At 46.5% G+C, this 24,269-nt stretch overlaps 1 protein-coding gene and 1 long non-coding RNA gene across 2 annotated transcripts in view; one reads left to right on the top strand and one right to left on the bottom strand.

Annotated features, from left to right (window-relative positions):
* The window catches only part of LOC123033927, a 17,561-nt gene extending 2,259 nt beyond the window's left edge, over positions 1 to 15,302 (top strand). Inside the window, exons 2-3 of the long non-coding RNA XR_006416670.1 lie at positions 6,892 to 6,896; positions 15,291 to 15,302. This is a non-coding gene — a long non-coding RNA (uncharacterized LOC123033927). The remainder of the gene's footprint in view (positions 1 to 6,891; positions 6,897 to 15,290) is intronic.
* A 3,338-nt stretch (positions 15,303 to 18,640) lies between these two features.
* UPK3A (uroplakin 3A) overlaps positions 18,641 to 24,269 on the bottom strand; it is a 7,565-nt gene continuing 1,936 nt past the window's right edge. Inside the window, 2 exon segments of the mRNA XM_044450885.1 lie at positions 18,641 to 18,767; positions 19,670 to 19,945. Coding sequence (XP_044306820.1) covers positions 18,641 to 18,767; positions 19,670 to 19,945 — 403 coding nt within the window.

Raw genomic sequence — 24,269 nt, 5'->3', positions numbered from 1 at the left:
TGGGTGCACCAACCCCTGGTAGGCCCAAAACTTTTAAAAGTTTGATTTTTTCTTGTCTGTGTCCAAAGTAAGGCTGTGCAACACTGCAGACCTAGCCCCTGACTGCTGGGGTCTGGTGATGTGTCTGCCATTTTTGTGCTATTTGGGGATTTTCTGATTCTCTTTTGCTTCTCTTCTTCCAAACTGAGTGCATATAGGATACTCAGCCCATTCTGCTGTTGTTCTATTCTATACCCCATAAGAATATAGGAGTGTTTGGCTTTCCGTTGTTTCTGCTGTCATAGAAAGAGAGACAGTATGGTGTAGTGATTAAGAGCATGGGATTGAGACTCAGGTAATCTGGAATCCAGTCCCTGTTCAGCCATTGAGCCAACTGGTTAACTTGAGGACAGCCTACCTCACAGGGTTGTTTTGTGGAGATTAGATTGAGAGCAGCAGGAGGAGAATGATGTTCACTGCTCTGAGTTCCTTGAAAGGGAAAAAGGCAAGGGATACATATAATAAACAACTATAATGTTATAATGTTAATATATGTTAATGTGTTTTATATTTTTAGTGTTTTATATTTTAACTGATGTTTTGTAAGCCGTCCCGAGGCTTTGGTGAATGGGGCGGCGTAGAAATTTTTAAATAAATAAATAAATAAAATTAATAAGAAAGGGCCCTTTCCTGCAGCTGTTTCTATTCTGGAAACAGTGGGCTATTACAAAATCCACAGACAGGAATCATGTGCAGACACACATTTTGAGAAAATAGGCTTTAAACTGATTGGTCAACAGTACTTAGCATGCTTGACCTTCACAGAACCAGGATAAAAGGATCATAATTGTTTTACTATTCCTCTCACATAGACCCAGCCCTGGCAGCAAATACTTTAAAGGTCAGAGCATTTCTCCTCTGGCTAATATATATAGTTGGACTGATTGCAAGAAAAATGTAGATTATATTTTTGAAACAACTTTCAGATTGGTGTTTTTGGTTCACAGGTAGCCTTAGGAAGGTGCAGCATGTGTGGTTACTGCAGCCCTTTGTTTGGCCCAGGAATTAGTGCCTCCACAGTTGTTGAGCAGCTCACTGGTTAAACCAGTAAAACTGTGTTTTGTCAGGTACCCAGTACCAAGACCAGAAAAAGAAGTAAAATCTGTTTTTTCTTATATTTGCCACCCACATTTTCCCAGCTTGTAACATGGTACTACCTTTATCTCACTGTGTTTTTTCCTGGCTTTCAGACCCAGCTGTAGGGTTTTGGTAACCAGTGAGGAATTGGGAGCACTCCAAACCTGTCTGTGTTGATTACTTGTACAAACAATCAAAGATACCTGGCAAATTATTGATAAGCATAATATTCAAATGTAGGTTTATTAATTTTTATATATTGCTCAAAAGGTGAATACTCTTGAGGCATTTTACAACCATAAAAACATAAAGAAAAACAATACTGGACATATCAAAATAATACAATATTGGAATGGTAAACATTAGAACATTGAAAATATTAAAAACACTAAAAAGCCACCGGATTAAAGATTAAGTCCCTGCCTGGAGAGTAAATTCTTTACCTGGCAGGTAAATTTAAATTGCCCATGGTGTGAGGAGCAACTAGTTTACCATTTTCCATTCCAGGACTGCCAAATCTTGCTCCCTGCCTCCTGCCCAGTAGAAAGCAAAGACCAAGTGCTGTGTAGACTTAAAGGTTTCTGCCTTCTCCATCCTCCTAGGCAGGTCTCTTGAGGGCTCAGAGCACTTGTTTCTGTCCCACTTGACCATTCCTTCGAGCTGACTATGCTGTTTCTTTCCCCAGCTCTGCCAAACTGCATCCTAGCTCTGCTTCTCTTTGCAAAATTTCCCCAGGCTGCACCCCACAGCCGCTCAGTTCAGGTCTGGTTCTGTGCAGCAGGACAGCATTATCTTGATTCTATTATTTGCCTAGAATCACTGCTACCCCATCCACCTTTCACCTTGTACTTCAGGCTGTTGAACAGCGCAATTTGAGTCCCTTGGCAGAAGGACAGGAAATAAAAAGCTGTATATGTTATATCCCTGTATATGTTATATCCCAGGCAATACATTGCTGTCTTCCATTTAAATTCTCTTCTGCTTTTGTCTCTTCAAGACAAAAATCAGTGTGAGATTAAAGTGCACAGGATTCCTTTTTTCAGAATATATGCTTCTGAGTTATCCTTTGAACACATTCAAGAGAGGGCATCTGCAGAGAAGGGTGCTCACGGAGGTCCTCCTGGTGTTAACACTGTCATCTTTTTGGTACAAGGTTTAGATTTTCCTCTACAGCTAGACTTTTGATGGGACTTTTAAATATTTATTGTCTCTTGGTGGTTTATTGTTAACTATTTTTAGCTGTTTTGAACCTTTTTGTAGCTATTAAGCTTCTCCCTGCTCTGCCTTTTTGGATTCTAGGGTCTCAATGTAGGGGAATTGCTCAGAGAGTTATAGGATGGTATAGAAATGTCATATATTAATGAAACCAGTGTAAAGTGAACTGTGGCCTTCTAACCTGCTATTGAACCAGAAAGTGTTTCCAATGGACAGGTAAATCCTGTTCAGTTCTATGACTCCAGCACTGACCCCACTTTTCATTCCACTTTTTAAAAAGTCAATAAGCTCCACAAACAGGTTTGGCTACATGCCTTGAAGCCCTGAAATCTTTATGTTATGCAGTGTTTATTTCTAGAGTCCTTGATATATTTCATGGCATTTTCATCTCAGTTTGATGAGGTGGGGCATGTGAATTGGCTATAGAAAATTAGTGGAATCCAACTAAACTTTCCAGGGCCAGGGGGTTCAATCATGTAAGAAATACTGGGATCTGTTGACAGTTTTAGCTTGTACCAGGCTGTGAGATTTTCTCTTCTGTGGCACACTTTTGTGTTATAGCAAATTTACCCAACCTGATGCCTTCCAAATGTGTTGACTGCAACTCCTATCATTCTCAGCAGTCATAGCCATTGGTTTCCAATCAATTCTGAAAGTTCTGGGGGATTTTCCTACCAGTATGACTAGTGTTCTTTTTGAAGTGCTGGTCATTCTGAAAAAGGGAGATATGACTTCATACCCAAACGCCCCCTCCCTCTGGATGGAGCCCATCTGGAGGTAATGAAGCAAGAGGGAAGGTTGAATGCAGAGGGAGGATGCTTGTGCCACATGTAACTGAACACAGGTTAGAGCTCATAACTGAGTCTGCTCCATGGCAAAGAGAATTCTTTTCCATCACCATCTCATTTTCACAGTGTCACTGCAAGAAGCTCATTACCTCTTGTCAGGGCTTTTTTTTGTCATAGAACGCACTGGAACGGCATTCCAGCACCTTTTTTTGATGGATTTTTCCATGTGATTGTAAATTGCTCTGTTGGGCGTAGTAGGACAGCAGCAAAAAGCATTAAAATAGTGCCTGCGGGCTGCATGTGTGTCCACGCTGCTTGTGAGGGTGCTGCTCGGCTCGGGATGCTGCTCAGCTTGGGATCGGTCGTGTGGTCGCATGCTGAGTGCTTACTGCTGTCAGTGACCATTATGTTTATGTATGTGTAGAGTGACTGGCTATGTGCAAAAGGTAAATAAGTTCTTTATTTCAAAAATGTTGGTGAATTGAAAATATTTTTTAGTGTAAAAGTGTGACCCCAAGAGGTGAGTTCCAGCACCTTTTTTTTTTTTTTTACAAAAAAAGCACTGCCTCTTGTGATCTGGTCCAGGGAGGAAGATGCAGCATGTTGTGAGATGTTTGTCCAACGCTGAAGATAAAAATCAAAGATGGGAAATATCTTTATTAAGGCCAGTATGGTGTAGTGCTCAAGATATCAAGAGGAAAAGAAAAATTATGTAAGCTGCCTTGAATTCCTTGAAAGGAAAAGGGGCAGAATATAAATATGATAAATATACACATGGGGTTGCCTGGGGAGCGCGTGGGTGCCGCCATTGGGGTGGTCATGGGCAATGGACATTATGGCGTTGAGGGTTTAACGTGTCCGCGTAGAAGAAGGAGGGACAGATGGTTAACACCTGTTCCTCTTTCTGGTTATTCCCCCAGCCTGAGGGTTCCAGATAGTCTTGTCAACTGCCCCCCCAGGCCTATCGGTGCTGCTGCTTAATGCCAGCTCGGTCCACAATAAATCATCCCTCATCCATGACTCGAATGTGGATGAGGGGGCCGACCTGGCATGCATTACACAGATCTGGGCGGGGGGGGGATGTCTCCCTCTCTCAACTGTGCCCACCCGGGTATCTGATCCAGCACTGACCACGCAGGGAGGGGAGGGGGGGTCGCTCTGGTTTATCGAGTGTCTATTTCCCTTGTGGGGCTTCCTGCACTCTCAAGGCCGAGCCTAGAGTACCTCTACTTGGTGTTGGGCGACCGAGACAGACTGGGAATTCTGTTGGTGGACTGTGCACCCTTCTGCCCAACAGACTCCCTGCCTGAGCTGACGGAGATAGTCGTGGACTTGGTGTTGAAGACCCCCAGGATGTTTATTTATTTGTTTATTTAAAACATTTCTATGCCACCCCCATCGCAACAAAGCCTCAGGGCGGCTCACAAAGAATATATAAAACATACATAAATAATAATATAGCAATTAAAAGAAGAAACAACAACAACAACAACAACAACAACAACCTTTAAAAAACCCCGGTGCATTCTCAGCTAAAAATTTTAAAATCCTAATTAATACAATAATTTAGCAATTAAAATAAGTTTTAAATAAAAAGGTCTTAGCCTGGCGCCAAAAAACAAATAACGATGACGCCAGGCGGACCTCTCTGGGGAGCGCATTCCATAGATGGGGCGCCACCGCAGAGAAAGCCCTCCTCCGGGTACTCACCCTCCTTATATCATTCACAGAGGGTTCCCGGAGAAGGGCATCCGTTACTGATCTCAAGGGGCGGGAGGGCATATATGGGCACAAGCATTCCTTTAGATATCCAGGTCCCAAGCCGTTTAGGGCTTTATAGGTCATAACCAACACTTTGAATCGGGCCCGGACTTCAATCGGGAGCCAGTGGAGCTGACGGAGAACTGGGGTTATATGAGAACATAACCATATGTTGGTCCTGGGGGACTTCAATCTCCACACCGAGACGGTTCTGACCAGGGCGGCTCAGGACTTCATGTCCTCCATGGTGGCCATGGGGCTGTCTCAACACGTCATTGGCCCAACCCATGAACGTGGACACACTCTGGACCTGGTTTTCTCAATGGGGCAGGAAGAGAGTGATCTGAGGGTGAGGAACTTGTGCCTGACACCCCTGTCATGGTCAGAACACTTCCTCGTGAGGTTTGAGCTTGAGAGTGGCCTTTCCCTCTGTAAGGGTGTGGACCCAATTGTGCTGGTCCATCCCCGGAGCCTGATGGATCCAGATGGATTCCTGAAGTCCCTGGGGGATTTCCCAGTTGATCAGGCTGGTGCTCCTGCCAATGCCTTGGTTGAACTATGGAATGGGGAAATGACCAGGGTAATTGACATGATTGCTCCTAAACATCCTCTCCCACCTGGCAGAGCCTGTTCATCCCCTTGGTATACACCTGAACTATGGGCGATGAAGCGGGTTGGGAGACATCTAGAGCGTAGGTGGAGGAAATCATGGGATGAATCTGACCAAACACACTTAAGAGCCCATTATCGGGCCTATGCTGTGGCAGTGAGGGCGGCGAAGAAGAAATTCTTCTCCACTTCCATTGCCTCCTCACAATGCCATCCGGCAGAGCTCTTTTGGGTGGTACAGGGGCTAGCACATCCGGGCCCAAGGAAAGAACTCGTGCCACCCTCAAAGGCCCGCTGTGATGACTTCACCAAGCATTTCAGGGAGAAAATCACTCAGATTCGTCACTAGCTGGACTTGACTAGTGAATCAGATTCTTCTGGGGAGGTGCCAATGTTGCCGTCTGGTCCAAAATTGATGGATGAATTTCAGTTGTTGCGGCCTGATGATGTGGACAAGGTGCTTGGACAAGTACGTCCTACCACCTGCTTACTGGACCTTTGCCCAACCTTGGCTACTTAAGAAAGCAAAGGACGGGATTGGGACCTATTGTCAATGCATCTCTAAGGGACGGCCGGGTACCTGCCCCTTTAAAGGAGGCAGTAGTCCAGTCAGTCCTAAAGAAGGAATCCCTGGATCCAGAGGTGGCTGCCAATTATAGACTGGTGGCCAACATCCTGTTCTTGGGCAAGGTGTTAGAGCAGGTGGTGGTGGGACAACTCCAAGCACTCTTGGAGGAAACTGATTATCTGGACCCATTTCACTCTGGCTTCAGATCCAGGTACGGTACTGAATCTGCCTTGGTCGCCCTGTATGTTGACCTGTGCAGGGAGAAAGACAGGGGGAGTGCATCCCTGTTGGTTCTCCTGGACTTCTCAGTGGCTTTCAATACCATCGACCATGGTATCCTTCTGGATAGGCTTGCAGAATTGGGAGTTGGAGGCACTGCTTTGCAGTGGTTCCGCTCCTATCTCAATGGCCGATTCCAGAAGGTGGTGCTGGGGGACTATGGCTCTACGCCATGGCACCTATGCCATGGAGTTCTACAGGGGTCCATTTTGTCCCCCTTGCTATTCAACATCTACATGAAACCACTGGGAGAGGTCATCAGGAGGTTTGGGCTGCAGAGTCATCAGTATGCTGATGACACCCAGCTCTACCTCTCGTTCTCAACCAATCCAGGTGAGGCAGTGGCTGTACTGAACCGGTGCCTGGCCGAGGTAATGGGCTGGATGAGGGCCAATAAACTGAAGCTCAATCTAGACAAGATGGAGGTCCTGTTGGTAGGTGGGTCAGGCTTCGGGATGGGGGACCTGGGCCTTGTCCTGAATGGGATTGCACTCCCTCTTAGGGACAGCATTCGCAGCTTGGGAGTGCTCCTCGACCCAGAGCTGTCATTAGAAGCTCAAGTAACAGCAGTGGCGAGAAGCGCTTTCCTTCAGCTTCGGCTGATCCATCAGCTGCGTCCCTACCTGGAGAACGATTGCCTGGTGACTGTGACACATGCATTGGTAACTTCCCAATTAGACTTCTGTAACACGCTCTATGTGGGGCTGCCCTTGAAGACTGTCCGGATACTTCAATGGTGCAAAATAGAGCTGCCAGGTTGCTGACAGGGACTGGGCATTGTTCGCATATAACCTCAGTCCTCTGTCAGCTTCACTGGCTCCTCATTGAAGTCCAGGCCCAATTCAAGATGTTGGTTATCACCTATAAAGCCCTCAACGGCTTGGGTCCTGGTTATCTAAAGGAGCGCTTGTGTCCATTTATGCCCTCCCGCCCCCTGAGATCGGGGGGGGGGAGGCCCTTCTCCAGGAGCCCTCTGTGAAGGATATTAGGAGGGTGAGCACCTGCAGGAGGGCCTTCTCTGCAGTGGCATCCCACCTATGGAATGCGCTCCCCAGAGAGGTCTGCCTGGTGCCGTTGTTATTTGTTTTTTGGCACCAGGCCAAGACCTTTTTATTTAAACAATATTTTAATTGTTGTTTTTATTTACTGGTTTTATACTATTGCCGAGATGCTCCAGATTTTTAATGTTTATTCTATTTTTGTTTATTCTGCTTTGTAAGCCGCCCTGAGGCTTTCTGCGATGAGGGCAACATAAAAATCCTCTATATAAAAAAAAAAAAAAAAAAAAGGGGGAAAATATTTTTTTGATAAATTGAAAAAAAAAAATTAAAAAAATTTTTTTTTTTTTTATTTTTTTTTACTCCCCCTAAATATTTATGAAATTTGGACAAAAAAAAAAAAACTTAAAAAAAAAAAAAAAAAAAAAAAGAGGAGGAAATCCTTTCTGGATAAGTTGCAGATAGGAAGCTTAGCACATTTGTCTGTGCTTCAGTGTTGTCTGTTTTCTAGAAGTTGTAGAAATTTCATCAATATTTGTTGGAAGTATAAATAAAACCACACATTTTTTTTTGTAGCAAGTGATACAGAATTAGCGGACCACATTCAGCAGAGAAAGGCTTGCAACACCCAGCATGCCCCAGCTAGCTCTTGACCTTTTCTGTTTAAACAGGCACAGGATTGCAAAACAGATGAGCCATGCATTTTACTGCAGCTCCTATTATTACGAGGTTGACAGACTGCAAGTGTTTTATGATCATCTGTAAAATTAAAGAGGAGAATTGAAATCTGATATTAGGACAATAGATGTGTTTAAGTCCTACATCTTTCAAATTAGACTCATGTACAGTTTCTTATCAGCATTAACTTGTTTTGAGACTGGCTTGCACGAAATGGATTGTGCCACTTCTTGGGACTAAATCCATGCATGTAGTTAAATCACCAGCAGGAGTGTGGGACTATATCCACAAAGAAAAAAAATCATATAGACATTAAACTGAAGTAGACACTGAACAGAAGTTGGAAATTTAATGTTCTTCCATACAAAAGTCTGTATGAATAGCTCAGTCATACCACTATATTCTTGACTAGAATTTTTCTTCTTCTTTGTTAATTAAACAGAAGTGCTCCTGCATCAGGAAATTTAGACACAGACACCTTTTTTAAAGTTAAAGACTTGACCATGTCAGATTGTACTTAGAGATATCTGTATATCTTACTCTAATGTATTGTTCATAAAGCTGACTTTGCGAAGCAGACAACATGCTGTGACATTCAAACTGGGCCAGTCTCTTGTCATTACAACAACCCCGGTGGTTTGGAGGGGCAGGTTGAACCCTAGGCTCTTGTGAGCCACTGATACCACTGGTTCAGGCTGTCCAATCACTCCCACTGCAATATAAGAAATACCTTTGTCGCCATTTGGGACTGTTTGGGGCCAGGCGGGGCTGGGCTGGCCAAGTACTATGTGTGTGTTGCGTTTGTTTAGTAGTGGGTGGGTTGGAGGGTTTTAATTGTATTTTAATTGTATTTTATCAGATTGGTTTTTAATGACTTCACATCTGGCTGCTTCTATGGGGTTGCCTGGGGAGCCACCATTGGGGTGGTGTTGGGCAAGGGTTGATACAGCATTGGGGGTTTAACATGTCAGTATAGAAGAAGGAGGGACAGATGGTTGATACCTGTTCCCCCTTCTGGTTATTCCCCCAACCGGAAGGTTCCGGGTAAATTTATCAACTGCTCCTCGGGCCTGACGGTGCTGCTGCTTAATGCCAGGTCGGTCCATAACAAAACATCCCTCATCCACGACTTAATTGTGGATAAGGGGGCCGACCTGGCTTGCATTACAGAGACCTGGGTGGGAGAGGGGGGTTAAGTATCCCTCTCTCAGCTGTGCCCGCCTGGGTATCTAGTCCGGAGGGGAGGGGAGGGGAAGGGGGGTCACTTTAATTTACCGAGCTTCTATCTCCCTCGCAGGGCTTCCTGCACTCTCGAGGCCGGGCCTAGAGTGCCTCTACTTGGTGTTGGGTGACCAAGACAGATTGGGGATTCTGCTGGTGTACCGTGCACCCCTCTGCCCATCAGACTCCCTGCCTGAGCTGACAGAGATCATCTAGGACCTGGTGTTGAACGCCCCCAGGATGTTGGTCCTGGGGGACTTCAATCTCCATGCCGAGACTGTTCTGACCGGGGCTGCTCAGGACTTCATGGCCTCCATGATGGCCATGGGGCTGTCCCAACATGTCATAGGCCCAACCCATGAACATGGTCACACGCTGGACTGGGTTTTCTTGACAGGGCAGGAAGAGGGTGATCTGAGGGTGAGAAATTTGCATCTGACTCCCTTGTCATGGTCAGATCACTTCCTCATGAGGTTTGAGCTCGGAGCCGGCCTTTCCCTCTGCAAGGGTGTGGACCCTATTGTGATGGTCCGCCCTTGGAGCCAGATGGATCCAGCTGGATTCCTGAAAGCTCTGGGGGATTTTCTGGTTGATAAAGCTGGCGCTCCTGTTGATGCTCTGGTTGAACTGTGAAATGGGGAAATAGCCAGAGCTATTGACATGATCACTCCTAAGCGTCCTCTCCTGCCAGGCAGAGCCCGTCCATCCCCATGGTACACATCTGAACTACGGGCGATGAAGCGGGTTGGGAGACATCTAGAGCGTAGGTGGAGGAACTCATGGGATGAATCTGACTGAACATGCCTACGAGCTCATTATCGAGCCTATGCTGTGGCGGTGAGGGCAGCGAAGAAGAAATTCTTCTCCACTTCCATTGCCTCCTCACAGTGCCGTCCAGCGGAGCTCTTTCAAGTGGTACATGGGCTGATACACCCTGGCCCTAAGATAGATCCTGTACTACCTTCGATGGCCCGCTGTGACAACTTTGCCCAGCACTTTAAGGAGGAAATAGCTCAGATTCATCACGAGCTGGGCTCCACAAGTGATTCAGATCCTTTAGGGGAGATGCCAATGACTGTCTGGTCAGGTATTAATGGATGAATTTCAGTTATTGTGGCCTGATGATGTGGACAAGGTACTTGGACAAGTATGTCCCACCACCTGCTTACTCGACCCTTGCCCTTTGTGGCTGCTGACCAAAGCCAAACACGGGATTGGTGCCTCGATCCTGGAGGTTATTAACGCCTCTCTGAGGGATGGCCGGGTGCACGCTCCTTTAAAGGAGATGGTAATCAGGCCTGTCCTAAAGAAGGTGTCCCTGGATCCAGAGATGGCCGCCAATTATAGACCAGTGGCCAACATCCCGTTTTTGGGCAAGGTGTTGGAACGGGTGGTGGCGGGACAACTCCAAGCACTCTTGAATGAAACTGATTATCAGAACCCATTTCAGTCTGGCTTCAGACCCGGGTATGGTACTGAATCTGCCTTGGTCGCCCTGTATGTTGACCTGTGCAGGGAGAGAGACAGGGAGTGTGTCCCTGTTGGTTCTCCTGGACCTCTCAGTGGCTTTCGATACCATCAACCATGGTATCCTCCTGGATAGGCTGGTGGGACTGGGAGTAGGAGGCTCTGCTTGGCAATGGTTCCACTCCTATCTCAACAGCCGATTCCAGAAGGTGGTGCTGGGGGACCATGTCTCTGCGCCATGGCAGCTATGCCATGGAGTTCCGCAGGGATCCATTTTGTCCCCCTTGCTATTCAACATCTACATGAAACCACTGGGAGAGGTCATCAGGACGTTTGGGCTGTGGAGTCATCAGTATGCTGATGACACCCAGCTCTACCTCTCTTTTTCAACTAATCCAGGTGAGGCAGTGGCTGTACTGAACCGGTGGCTGGATGAGGGTCAATAAACTGAAACTCAATCCAGACAAGACGGAGGTCCTGTTGGTGGGTGGATCGAGCTCCTGGGTAGGTGACTTGGACCTTGCCCTGAATGGGGTTGCACTCCCTCTAAAGGACAGGGTCCGCAGCTTGGGAGTGCTCCTCGACCCAGAGCTGTCCTTGGAAGCTCAAGTGACTGCGGTGGCAAGGAACACTTTGCTTCAGCTTTGGCTAATCTATCAGCTGCATCTCTACCTGGAGGAAGAATGCCTAGCAACAGTGACACATGCATCGGTTACTTCCCGGTTGGATTTCTGCAATGCGCTCTATGTGGGGCTGCCCTTGAAGACAGTCTGGATGCTTCAGATGGTGCAAAACAGAGCAGCCAGGTTGCTGAAGGGGACTGGGCGTTATTCTCATAACCCCACTCCTCTATCAGCTCCATTGGCTTCCCATCGAAGTCCGGGCTCAATTCAAGGTGCTGGTTATTACCTATAAAGCCCTTAATGGCTTGGGACCAGGATACCTAAAGGAATGCCTTCTTCCATATTTGCCCTCCTGCTCCCTGAGATCGGCAGCAGAAGCCCTCCTCCGGGAACCCTCTGTGAAAGACATTAGGAGGGTGAGTACCCAGAGGAGCTCTTTCTCTGCAGTGGCGCCACGCCTATGGAATGTGCTCTCCAGAGAAGTCTGCCTGGTGCCATCGTTATTTGTTTTTCGGTGCCAGGTTAAGACCTTATTTCAGCAATATTTTAATAAGTTTTAATATTGTGTCCTATATGTTTTTAACTGCAGCCAGTGTGGGTCAATGATTTATTCATGTTACAATAAAATAAAATATATTTCATTTATGTAAGCCATCCTGAGGCTTTCGCAACAGAACAGCATATAAATATTTTAAATAAAATAAAATAAGTAAATAACTATAATTGGGAAAAGAAACAAGCCAAAGTTCTTGGCTCACCCATTAAGACAAGCGATCCTGCAACTAAGTCTGGGTTGTTTAGCCAGCTCCATGTGCAGTGGAAGTGGCAGGACAGTGTGCATCAGCATGTTCACTTGTTCACAATGAAACGCCTGGGTTGTTGTGACATGTGAATGGGGCCATTCATTACAACATATAGGCACAGTCTATACCTCACAGGAAATCTTGGTTTCCCATTGCAAGAACTATGGACTTCCCACTTACATTCTTTTGCCTGCATGGAGAAAAAGAAAAGCTTCTAGTTGACGTCTCCCACTAAGATGGTCACCACCACTGCCCTGCTGCATGGATGCCTCTCATCTGCTGGATCCAGTTGTTGAATCCCCCATGCTGTGCACCCACCTGTGGACCCTGGGGCTGGCAAGGGACACTGGGAGGGACAGCTGAAGGGTAAAGATGGCTGCCACTGCCAAAACAGAAAAAGCATCATGTGTGTGGACTCAGAAGCCCATATAAGGCACTGCTGCCACATCAGGGGTGGAGGAGCTGACAGATCACCCCAACAGGTTGCCAGGTTACTGTTCCCCATTCCCTAGCAGCAACAGCAGAAGCAACCACCCAGAAAAAATTGACCTAGAAGGCTCCCTAGTGGTGGTGACTGGCAATGTCTGTGCAATATCTTTCTCCTTGAGGTCAATACAGTCTTTAAGAACAAGAAGTTCAAGTTAATTAACCTCCTAGAGGAAAAGTTGACAGCCCTAGGACAAGTGTCCACCTTCAAGAAGGCAAAAAAAAGATGAAGTGTCTTCAAAGATGCAACAGCAACCTGAGGCAGAAGAAGAGTATGTTTTAACCTGGGCATGTTTTAACCTTGAGAAGAGAAGACTGAGGGGAGATATGATAGCATTCTTCAAGTACATGAAGGGTTGTCACAAGAGAAGAACCAGGATGTCTTCTCCATAACCCAGAGTGCATGGAATAACAGGCTCAAGTTTCAGGAAGCCAGATTCTGGCTGGACATCAGGAAGAACTTCCTGTTAGAATAGTATGACAATGGAACCAATTACCTTGAGACATTCAAGATGCAACTGCACAGCCATCCGAGAGAGATGGTTGAACTTGGAGTCCTGCACTGAGCAGGGGGGTTGGAACTGATGGTCCTCTGGCCCCTTCCAACTCTACTATTCTATGATCATTTCCCTGAATTCAGAGTTCCAATAAAAGAGTCCATGCATATTGGGAAGCAATGGTTTTTGGTTACATGTGAACTGAGACATAGGGCAATATAATCCATAAAAAGTTACTTCATTTTACTGTCTGAAATATATCATGAGAAAATAAAGCCATAATGGGCCGGGCCATTTGCAGTTACTGCCAAACTAAATATTAAAGCAGTGTTTTTCTCATTTTTCAGCTACCAGCTCTACTGTACATATTTGTGTATTCCAGGTTTTTAAAATACCTTTCGGTTATTCTGTAATCACAGAATAGTGATCAGGTAGCTACCAAAAAAGACAAGATAGACAGTGTTTCGATAGAGATATTTTTATCAGCATTATCACTTTCCTCAGAACAAATGGTTAATTTGCACCATGATTTCAAGGGAGCCAGTTGTAGCTCAGACAAGCTAACAAGAAACATTTGAAGCCTATTATGAAACACATAATATGACACATATTGGACCAGTATTTGGTCAACAAAACAGAGAAGCTCTTCTAAATGTAACACTGAAGATTGTCTTCTAGTTTAAAAAAGTCAGCACACTTCATCATTCATTATATTAATCTCAAAACATAAAGAACAAGTGATTTCTGAAGTAGCCTTCAAGTGTTGTTCTATGCAGTTCCACCAAGATTACTGCTAAACTGCCACATTTCACCCAAAGACAGATCAAAGCAGCAAAACAACAGCTTACAAATCTGGGGCCATAGGTTCATTTGTCACCTATTTATGACATATTTAGATGTTTGCAGTTGAAAAGTTTGCATTTGTAAATTAATACACCAAATGGCTGCTTCATAAGAATGACGCGTGTGAACTAATCCAAGCCACATTGCTTAACTGGAGTTTCAGCTCAAACCTTAAAAAGCCATTCAGCTTCTCAACACAAGTATATTCTTGGGGGCAATTCATTAAGGAAAGGTCCTTCAGGGTGTAGTGCTATGAATGTTTGGACAGGGTCCTTAAATCCCAGCATGCCCTAGCCATTCATGTTGCCTTGGGGATGCTGGGAGCTGTAGGACTTTCTTCTTTCTAAAAATACATAGAACCCTAACCAACCCTAACCCTAACCCTAACTCTAACCCTAAAGAAATGCAAGAGAGCTAAATGGCTGTCTGAGGAAGCTTTAACAAATAGCTGAGGAAAGAAGGGAAGCAAAAGGCAAGGGAGAAAGAGAAAGATACACCCAATTGAATGCAGAATTCCAGAGAATAGCTAGAAGAGATGAGAATGCCTTCTTCAATGAACAGTGCAAAGAAATAGAAGAAAACAATAGAACAGGGAGGCCGAAAGATCTCTTCAAGAAAATTGGAGATATGAAGGGAATGTTTCATGCAAAGATGGGCATGATAAAGAACCAAAATGGCAGGGACCTAACAGAGGCAGAAGAGATTAAGAAGAGGTGGGAAGATTACACAGAGGAACTATACAAGAAAGAGCTTAACGTCCCTGATAACCATGATGGTGTTACCACTGACCTCGAGCCAGGCATCCTGGAATGTGAGGTCAAATGGGCCTTAGGAAGTCTTAGCAACAACAAAGCTAGTGGAGGAGACAGTATTCCAGCTGAGCTATTCAAAATCCTAAAAGAAAGTGCAGTTAAAGAGCTACACTCAATATGCCAGCAAATTTGGAAAACTCAGCAGTGGCCACAGGATTGACCCTATATGGGGGTCAAGAAGCAACAGTGAGAAATGGGCACGGAACCACTGACTGGTTCAAAATTGGGAAAGGAGTTCGGCAAGGCTGTATACTGTCGCCCTGCCTATTTAACTTATATGCAGAGCACATCATGAGAAAGGCAGGGCTAGATGAATCACCAGTTGGAATTAAGATTGCCTGGAGAAATATCAACAACCTCAGATATGCAGATGATACCACTCTCATGGCAGAAAGTGAAGAGGAACTAAAGAGCCTCTTGATGCGGGTGAAGGAGGATAGCGCAAAAGTTGGCTTGAAATTCAACATTAAGAAAACTAAGATCATGGCATCCAGTCCTATCACTTCCTGGGAAATAGATGGGGAAGAAATGGAGGTAGTGACAGATTTTCCTGGGCTCCAAGAGCACCACAGACCGTGACTGCAGTCAAGAAATTAAAAGACTCTTGCTCCTTGGGAGAAAAGCTATGGCAAATCTGGACAGCATACTAAAAGGCAGAGACATCACCCTGCCAACAAAAGTGCACATAGTCAAGGCTATGGTTTTCCCAGTTGCCATGTATGGCTGTGAAAGCTGGACCATAAGGAAGGCTGAGCCCCAAGGAATTGACGCCTTTGAATTGTGATGCTGGCGGAGACTCCTGCGAGTCCCTTGGACTGCAAAGAGATCAAACCAGTCAATCTTAAAGGAAATCAACCCTGACTGCTCTTTAGAAGGACAGATACTGCAGATGAAACTCAAATACTTTGGCCACCTAAAGAGAAGGACTCCCTGGAGAAGAGCCTAATGCTGGGAACAATCGATGGCAAAAGAAGAAGGGGACGGCAGAGGATGAGGTGGCTAGATGGAATCACTGAAGCAGTCGGCGTGAGCTTAAGTGGACTTCGGGGGATGGTAGAAGACAGGAAGGCCTGGAGGAATGTTGTCCATGGGGTTGTGATGGGTCGGACATGACTTTGCAACTAGCAAAAACAACAAAATAGCCCAAAGATCCTGGAGGTGGGTGGGATCAGAATCAATACTACTAAAGAGTTAGAAATAAGATTTAGATGTTCTAGTTCAGTGCATGGAACACTTCATGTTCTCCAACATGAGCAGTCCACTTTGGCTAATAAAATTACTATCTGGACAGCTGTGGAGTATTCAGAGGCAGTTGTCAAGGACACTCGCATTTGGATCACTGTGTTTCAATCTTGAAGAATATATCCAGTGGATGAGAAAAGCAGCTAATGTTCTGGCTCAGATGTTTCTTGTGGCTGCCTATTCAACAGTTTGGGATTCATATCTGGTCTCAACAAAACTCTCTCCTGAGGCTCTAAGTGGGGAAATGCAAAAGGATGATTCACACCTGAAAGCAAAAGGCATCATCACTGAAAAGCAATGCTTGAAGTAAAACGAATGCTGTAGCCAATAGATAGCATGCATGCACCTATTCCCAATAGCTGACCAGAACAAAGCCATGGTAGCACATCTGGACACTTATCAGGTGGACACTTAAATGCAAAAGCACCATATACCTTATTGAGAAATTACATCCATGCCTTCAGATTTTAATGATGTGTGCAAATACAACAGCGGGAGCAGAAATACAAATTGTCTTTCACAATCTCAAAGTTAAGAGGTGCTCTGGATGTTCCTCTTAAGTGCATCCTGCTAAGACCATGTAAGCTACCTTGAGTTCCTTGCAAGAGAAAAAAGGCAGGATATATGCATAATGATAACAGGACAGCATTTCTTCTTTGCAAACAGGTACTTCCTCAGTTGCCTTATGTTATTCTGCCTACCAACATATGTGCAGCATCAACAGTTTAATTCTTCTCAACTTTACAAGAGGACATTTTAATTAGGACATGTCCCACTGTTTCACAGTCTGCAGGCTTATGGATTCCTTTTTCATATGGAGCCCTTGGCTGCTCCTGTTCAGGACTACAGGAAATATGCAGCTAGTAAGCAGAGACCACTGCAGGAAGGAAAGAAAGGAAATGGGAGAAGCCTTGCAGGTGGTGTTGAGGTTAAGAGCATAGGGCTGGGATTTAGACAATCTGGGTTCTAATCCCTTCTTAGGTGTGCAGCTCACTGGGTGACTTGGAACCAGGCATAGACTCTCAGCCCAACCTGCTTCAAAGGGTGTTATTGTTGTGAAGGTAAGATTGAGATACCAATAGGTGATGAGGCATCTACTCAGGAACCCTGCGCTAGCAGGTTAAGTAAATTGCGACACTGCAGGGAAAGAGTGGAACAAGTTTCCTGCAGGCTCTCATGTTACAGGAAAGGCTGCTGAAAAGATTCTCTTTGTCCAAATGTAATCTCCTTCCTCAATAATAAAAGCTGTGCTTGGGACCTGTCACAATTCACATCACTTGACTGTTTATCTGCTAATCAGTCACTAAACACACCTATGTATATCTGCGACTTTCCCTGGTAGGCCAACCATGGATAAATCGAAGAAAAGTAAAGTTTCTGAAGAAAACCAAACGTTTAATGATATGTGGGTAGGTTCATTTGCTTTTACTGCTGACGAACTTATGGGGTTTGCTGTTTAATGTATGTACCCCTTTAGCACTGACTTTGACTCTTCAGGAAGCTGTTCTCCTATTCGAAATATATGAAAGGAGTCCTACTAGTTTATAATGTAAGATTTAAAATAAGTTTTTAGTGACTGAACAAGAGCTGCAGCTAAATCATAATGAAGATATACATAGCATTAAGGTAAAAAACGATATATGCAGTGTTATCTTCATTTTAGATGTCAAAAGGGTTTTGTGGCTCCCAGTGTTTTCTTTTGTGTGGGAAACGGGTCTAAATGGCTCTTTGAGTGTTAAATGGCTCTTTGCCAACCTCTGGGCTAGATGAAAGAAAAAGTGGTTGATGTTGAAGCCACGGAGTCCATATTTAGTCACTATCTTAAGCTGAAGGTGGGGGGAGGGGCTTAACAGGAACTAATTTCAACATACACTTGGGACTATCCCAAGGTCTGCTGGGAAGACCAAACAATTTTAGACCTTCCCCCACTCCCCATTTTTGAAAACATAAAAGCCATTTGTTCACTCCAAAGCACTTCATCCTTAGGTGAAACATGTAGGTGGAAAAAGAGAAAACAGAGATTTATATTGACAAAGCTAAATATAATTGCAAATGGTGCTCAAGGATATTTTAAAAAGCCAAAGTGGGTAGTTTGACCTAGTGGATAGATGGGGTCATCTATGAGGAGAATAAAACTCCTAGGTTCAAGTGATTTAACATTTTCAATCATGGTGTGTTGTATGCTTTGTGTACTGTCTTTGCTGGTCTTCCTTCCACCTCCTCCTTCAGAACAAAGCAGGTCAGAACAAAGTCTTTGTAACTAAAAGTTATTACTGTATCATGTTAAACTGACTCCCATTTGATGCTTCTCACTCCCTTAAGCTGATGCCATGTGATCAGACTAGTGATGTTGGGCCCATTCCTTCCCATATCAACTAGCTCACTAGACTTCACCACCAAACTCGAAACTCTGATTCTGAGCAACTTCCAGGCTTATCTCTGGGTCTGCTGACCTTAGCAATTCAGCTTTGGATTCTGACCCCTCTTCCTTCTCTGAATCAGTACCCAGTTCAACAGCCTTTGAAGGCTATATTTTAAGAGGAGTTGGCTCAGTTCCTATATGCATCTTTTAACTATTTAGGTAGGCCAGCAAATGAAATAAAAGCAAGTGACTTGTTTTTTGAACTTAGAACACTAATTTTCTAAGAAATAAAATCCACTCCAGGAGACACACTCACACTTTTTTGTTTTGATTGGATAAGACCAGAGGGTTTGGTCTTTCATGACATCTGTTGTTCTGTCAACAAGGATGTATTTAAACCTGGAATCAAGGGAAAGAATACAACTTTTTCAAAAACAAAACACAATACCTTAACACATCATAACCCTACTCCAATCCTTTTCCTTGATATTATTCCTGGAATTTAGACAGACACGATAATTAATTAGGACATTTGAGGAGCCTTCTTAACCTGATCCTCTCCAGAAGTTGCAAATTCTATCAGTTCCAGACAGCCAAACAGCTGAAGGGACACAAGTAGCCCACCCCTGCCCAAACACATCTGGACATGCAATGGGGGAAAGGAAGGTTACAAGGATAAAACAGCTGTTGAGAAGGACCGCTCAAGGGCTACTCTGTGGCTGACTCTGTGGCTGTTGGGCAGACACCCAAATTCCTATACTTGGGCTGAGGAACTGCCAGAAGAGTAGCCAGAAAAATACAGGCCTTTTAAGCCAGGTTAGGAGTAGCACTATGGCTCAAATTTGCCTTTTTAGTCAAGTCTAGCTAGCTGTTTGTATGAAGACTCGCTGCAACTAGATCCGAACTGAAAGTCAACTGAAGAGTAGCATTGTTTTAAATATATATACCTGCTGCTTCTGAATATTCAAAGCAATGTACACAAATAAAAACAGCAGAAGATAGTTTTTTAAAATGGTAGTTGTATGGTTAGACCACTGAAAACCTAAGAGCTTTAGCTTGTACTTGCAAAAAAGAAGAGTTAGAATTTCACTTCCTTGCTGAGAAGGATATTCCACAAATAGGGCACTAGCATCAAAACAGCGCTCTCCCCAGTCATCTGATTCTCCAGGGAGGGCCTCTGACATAGTAGATCATGATTCCAGGCAGGTTCATATTAACACCATTAAATTAGAACTCACCTGCCTCTTTCAAAATAACCTGGGTAGCTGTGTTTTTAAAAAGGTGTCTTCAGAAATTCATACCTGTAGGCTGTATCTTTGAAAAGAGGTGGATTGCAAACTTCTAGAAAATTTGGGTCGGAAAGACAAGCTACATTGTCGCCAACTCTGATCAGATACTGGCTCAGGATGGCAGATGCTTTGGTTGTATCAGCAGCATCAGAGAGCCTGGGAGAAGAGGCACAGTTGGGGACATTAAATGCTGCTGCTCTGTAAGGGCCTCTTTGTCCTCCAGCAGTTTGTTCAAAGGTAGCATCAAGGGGCTTACTGCTATTGTCTGTAGAAGAGGTTCTTGAAGTACTCACTGCAACAAAAATTGACATACATGTTCATATGACTTTTTTATATGGCACACACCAGTACCACCTGCTTATTGCTAGCAATAGGTCATTTACCACGCTTGTGGAGGTTAGGGGCTGCTGGATGCAATCACTGCTCTGCCTTGCCCATGGCATTTTTACAAGGGCTCACAGTCATCATTTTCTACCTGTAACGCTTCCATGCTTTGCCACTGTTTCTTCCGTCTTATTTTCTTACGTGGGAAAGCCAATAAGCAAGGAAAAACAAAATGGTGCCACAATGCTTTTGGACTGTTAAGACCATCTGGAAGCTCCTTTAAGTAAGAATTACCTCCATGCAGAAAAGCTTGTATCCCTTGCCCCATTGAACTAATTCATATATTACTGAATCAACTATAATAGGGCAATAAGATACCGTGGCTGCGCACCTTTTGTGGGCCTCTTTGCAAGGGTGGTATAGACCAATGTACATACTAGAGCAGCCAAAAACTTATGTGCATTGCTGATTCCAGAACTTCACCTATTGTGGCCCACAGCTTTTATTTCTAGAGAAACCAAGGTGGGCTTTGGGAATTTCCTGATCAACTGTCTGGTGTCCTTCTGATGGGTTGGAGGATTGCAAGTCACTTTGAGTCGGCAGTCGACGCCAGAGAAGAACTGCTGCGCCTCAGCCTACGCCGAGTAGACCGCGCCGCCCGCCATTCCACCACCCACCTGGCTGTTCTGCCACGCCCCTGCATGTGTTCGAGGCGTGCCGGCCGAGGCGGGGCGTCGGGAGCCCGGGGCCTTGAAAGCCCACGGGGGGAGCCCAGCGGGAGCAACAACTGCGCCCCGGCAGTCGACGCCGGAGAAGAACTGCTGCGCCTCAGCCTACACCACGTAGACCGCGCCGCTCCGCGCCACGCCGCCCGCCATTCCACCACCCATCTGGCTGCTCTGCCACGCCCCTGCACGCGTTCGAGGCGTGCCGGCCAAGGCGGGATGTCGGGAGGCCGGTGGCTTGAAAGCGCCGGCGGTGGCCGGGGCCGGTGGCCGAAGGGTGTCGGCCAAAGGGTGGTCGCCACCGTTTGGGGGGGCCGTTTGGGGGGGCCGAGTGGGGGGCTGGGCTGGCCAGGGGGCTTTCACTCTCGTTGTGTTAGGCCCTCCTGCTGAGCGCTGAATTTTTTAAATGTTTTTATAATTTTGTAGTGTTTATATTGTTTTATGGAGTCGTCCCTGGCCAGGCTGCCGTTTGCATTTCTTGGGGAGCGCACCAGCGCGGCCATTGGGGTGGTGATGGGCAGAGGACGTAACAGCGGTGGGAGCTTAACGTGTCCACATAGAAGAAGGATGGACAGATGGCTGACACCTGTCCCTACTTCTGGTTTTGCTCCCAGCCAGAGGGTGCCAGGGAGTCTTGTCAGTCGCCCCTCGGGCCTGACGGTGCTGTTGCTTAATGCCAGGTCGGTCAATAACAAATCTGCCCTCATCCATGACTGGATTGTGGATGAGGGGGCCGACCTGGCCTGCATAACGGAGACCTGGGCGGGAGAGGGGGGGATGTTGCCCTCTCTCAAATGTGCCCGCCCGGGTATCTGGTTCAGCACCGTTCACGGCCGGAGGGGAGGGGAGGGGGGGTTGCTTTAGTTTACCGAGCCTCCATCTCCCTCACAGGACTTCCTGTCCCTTCGAGACCAGGGCTGGAGTGTCTCTACTTGGTGTTGGGCAATCGAGACAGATTGGGGATTCTGTTGGTGTACCGTGCACCCTTTTGCCCAACAGTCTCCCTACCTGAGCTGACGTAGACGGTCTCGGACCTGGCGTTGAGGACCCCCAGGATGTTGGTCCTGGGTGACTTCAATCTCCACACCGAGGCTAGTCTGACCGGGGCGGCTCAGGACTTCATGGCCTCCATAACGGCCATGGGCCTGTCTCAACATGTCACCGGCCCGACCCATGAACGTGGACACACTCTGGACCTGGTTTTCTCAACGGGGTAGGAAGAGGGTGGTCTGAGGGTGGCAAATTTATGCTTGACTCCTCTGTCATGGTCAGATCACTTCCTGGTGAGGTTTGTGCTCGAGAGTGACCTCTCCCTCTGTAAGGGTGAGGACCCGATTGTGTGGGTCCGCCCCCGGAGCCGGATGGATCCGGAAGGATTCCTGAAGGCTCTGGGGGAGTTTCTGGCTGACAAGATGGGTGCGCCTGTCAAGGCTCTGGTCGAACTGTGGAACGGGGAGATGATCAGGGCTGTAGACACGATCACTCCTAAGCGCCCTCTCCCACCGGGCAGAGCCTGCTCTTCCCCTTGGTATACTCCTGAACTGAGGGCGATGAAGCAGGTTGGGAGACGGCTAGAGCGTAGGTGGAGGAAATCACAGGATGAATCTGACCGAATACACTTAAGAGTCCACTATCAGGCCTATGCTGTGGCGGTGAGGGTGGCGAAAAAGAGATTTTTTTCCGCTTCCATTGCCTCCTCACAATGCCATCCGGCGGAGCTCTTTCGAGCGGTGCGAGGCCTGGTCCGTCCAGGTCCGAAAGAAGACCTGGTTCCACCCTCAAAGGCCCACTGTGATGACTTTGCCAGGCATTTTAGGGAGAAAATCGCTCAGATTCGTCACGAGCTGGATTCCACTATTGAGTCAGAGGTCTTAAGGGAGACACCGATGCTACTGTCTGGTCCAGAATTATTGGATGAATTTCAGTTACTGAGGCCCGATGATGTGGACAAGGTGCTTGGACGAGTACGTCCCACCACTTGCCTTTTGGACCCTTGCCCGTCTTGGTTAATAAAGGATTCCAAGCACGGGATTGGAACCTGGATCTTGGAAGTGGTTAATGCTTCTCTGAGGGAGGGTCGGGTGCCTGCCCCTTTAAAGGAGGCGGTAGTCCGACCGGTCCTGAAGAAGGCGTCACTGGATCCAGAGATGGCCACTAATTATAGACCAGTGGCCAACATCCCGTTTCTGGGCAAGGTGTTAGAGCGAGTGGTGGCGGGACAACTCCAAGCACTCTTGGATGAAACTGATTATCTGGACCCATTTCAGTCCGGCTTCAGACCCGGGTACAGTACTGAATCTGCCTTGGTCGCCCTGTACGATGACCTGTGCAGGGAGAAGGACAGGGGGAGTGCGTCCCTGTTGGTTCTCCTGGACCTCTCGGCGGCTTTCGATACCATCGACCATGGTATCCTTCTGGATAGGCTTGCGGGACTGGGGGTCGGAGGCACTGCTTTGCAGTGGTTCCGCTCCTATCTCAATGGCCGATTATGGCTCTGCACCATGGCAGCTATGCCATGGAGTACCGCAGGGGTCCATTTTGTCCCCCTTGCTGTTTAACATCTACATGAAACCGCTGAGAGAGGTCATCAGGAGGTGTGGGCTGCGGAATCACCAGTACGCTGACGATACCCAGCTCTACCTCTCGTTTTCCACCAATCCAGGTGAGGCAGTGGCTGTACTGAACCGGTGCCTGGCCGAGGTAATGGGCTGGATGAGGGCCAATAAACTGAAGCTCAATCCAGACAAGACAGAGGTCCTGTTGGTAGGCGGTTCAGGCTTCGGAGAAGGTGAATTGAACCTTGTCCTGAACGGGGTTGCACTCCCTCCTAGGGATAAGGTCCGCAGCTTGGGAGTGCTCCTCGACCCTGAGCTTTCACTCGAAGCTCAGGTAACAGCAGCAGCAAGGAGCGCTTTCCTCCAGCTTCGGCTGATTCATCAGCTGCGCCCCTATCTGGAGTACGACAGCCTCGCAACAGTGACTCATGCACTGGTGACTTCCCGTCTTGTCTTCTGTAACGCACTCTACGTGGGGCTACCCTTGAAGACGGTCCGGATACTTCAATTGGTTCAAAATAGAGCTGCCAGGCTGCTGACGGGAACTGGACGTTATGCTCACATGACTCCAGTTCTCTGTCAGCTTCACTGGCTTCCCATTGAAGTCCGGGCCCTATTCAAGGTGTTGGTGATGACCTATAAAGCCAGAAACGGCTTGGGTCCTGGTTACCTGAAGGAGCGCTTACGTCCATATATGCCCAGCTGCCCCTTGAAATCAGCGGGAGAGGCCCTCCGGGAGCCCTCAGTGAAGGAAATTAGGAGGGTGGCTACTTGGAGGAGGGCTTTCTCAGCGGTGGCGCCTATGTTATGGAACGCGCTCGCCAGAGAGGTCCGCCTGGCGCCGTCGTTATTTGTTTTTCGGCACCAGGCGAAGACCTTTTTATTTAAGCAGCATTTTAAATGTTAATATTATTGAATTTTATTCGGCCCGGGCGGCTTATTTTATTTTACTGTATATATTTTAATTGTTATTGTTTTAATGTATTTTGTATTTTATTTGATGTTGTA

This window comes from Varanus komodoensis, unplaced genomic scaffold, assembly GCF_004798865.1.
Source record: "Varanus komodoensis strain SLA01 unplaced genomic scaffold, ASM479886v1 scaffold69, whole genome shotgun sequence".
NCBI lineage: Eukaryota > Metazoa > Chordata > Lepidosauria > Squamata > Varanidae > Varanus > Varanus komodoensis.
The sequence above is the reverse complement of the archived record's forward strand: the minus strand, read 5'-3'. Positions and strand labels throughout refer to the sequence as shown.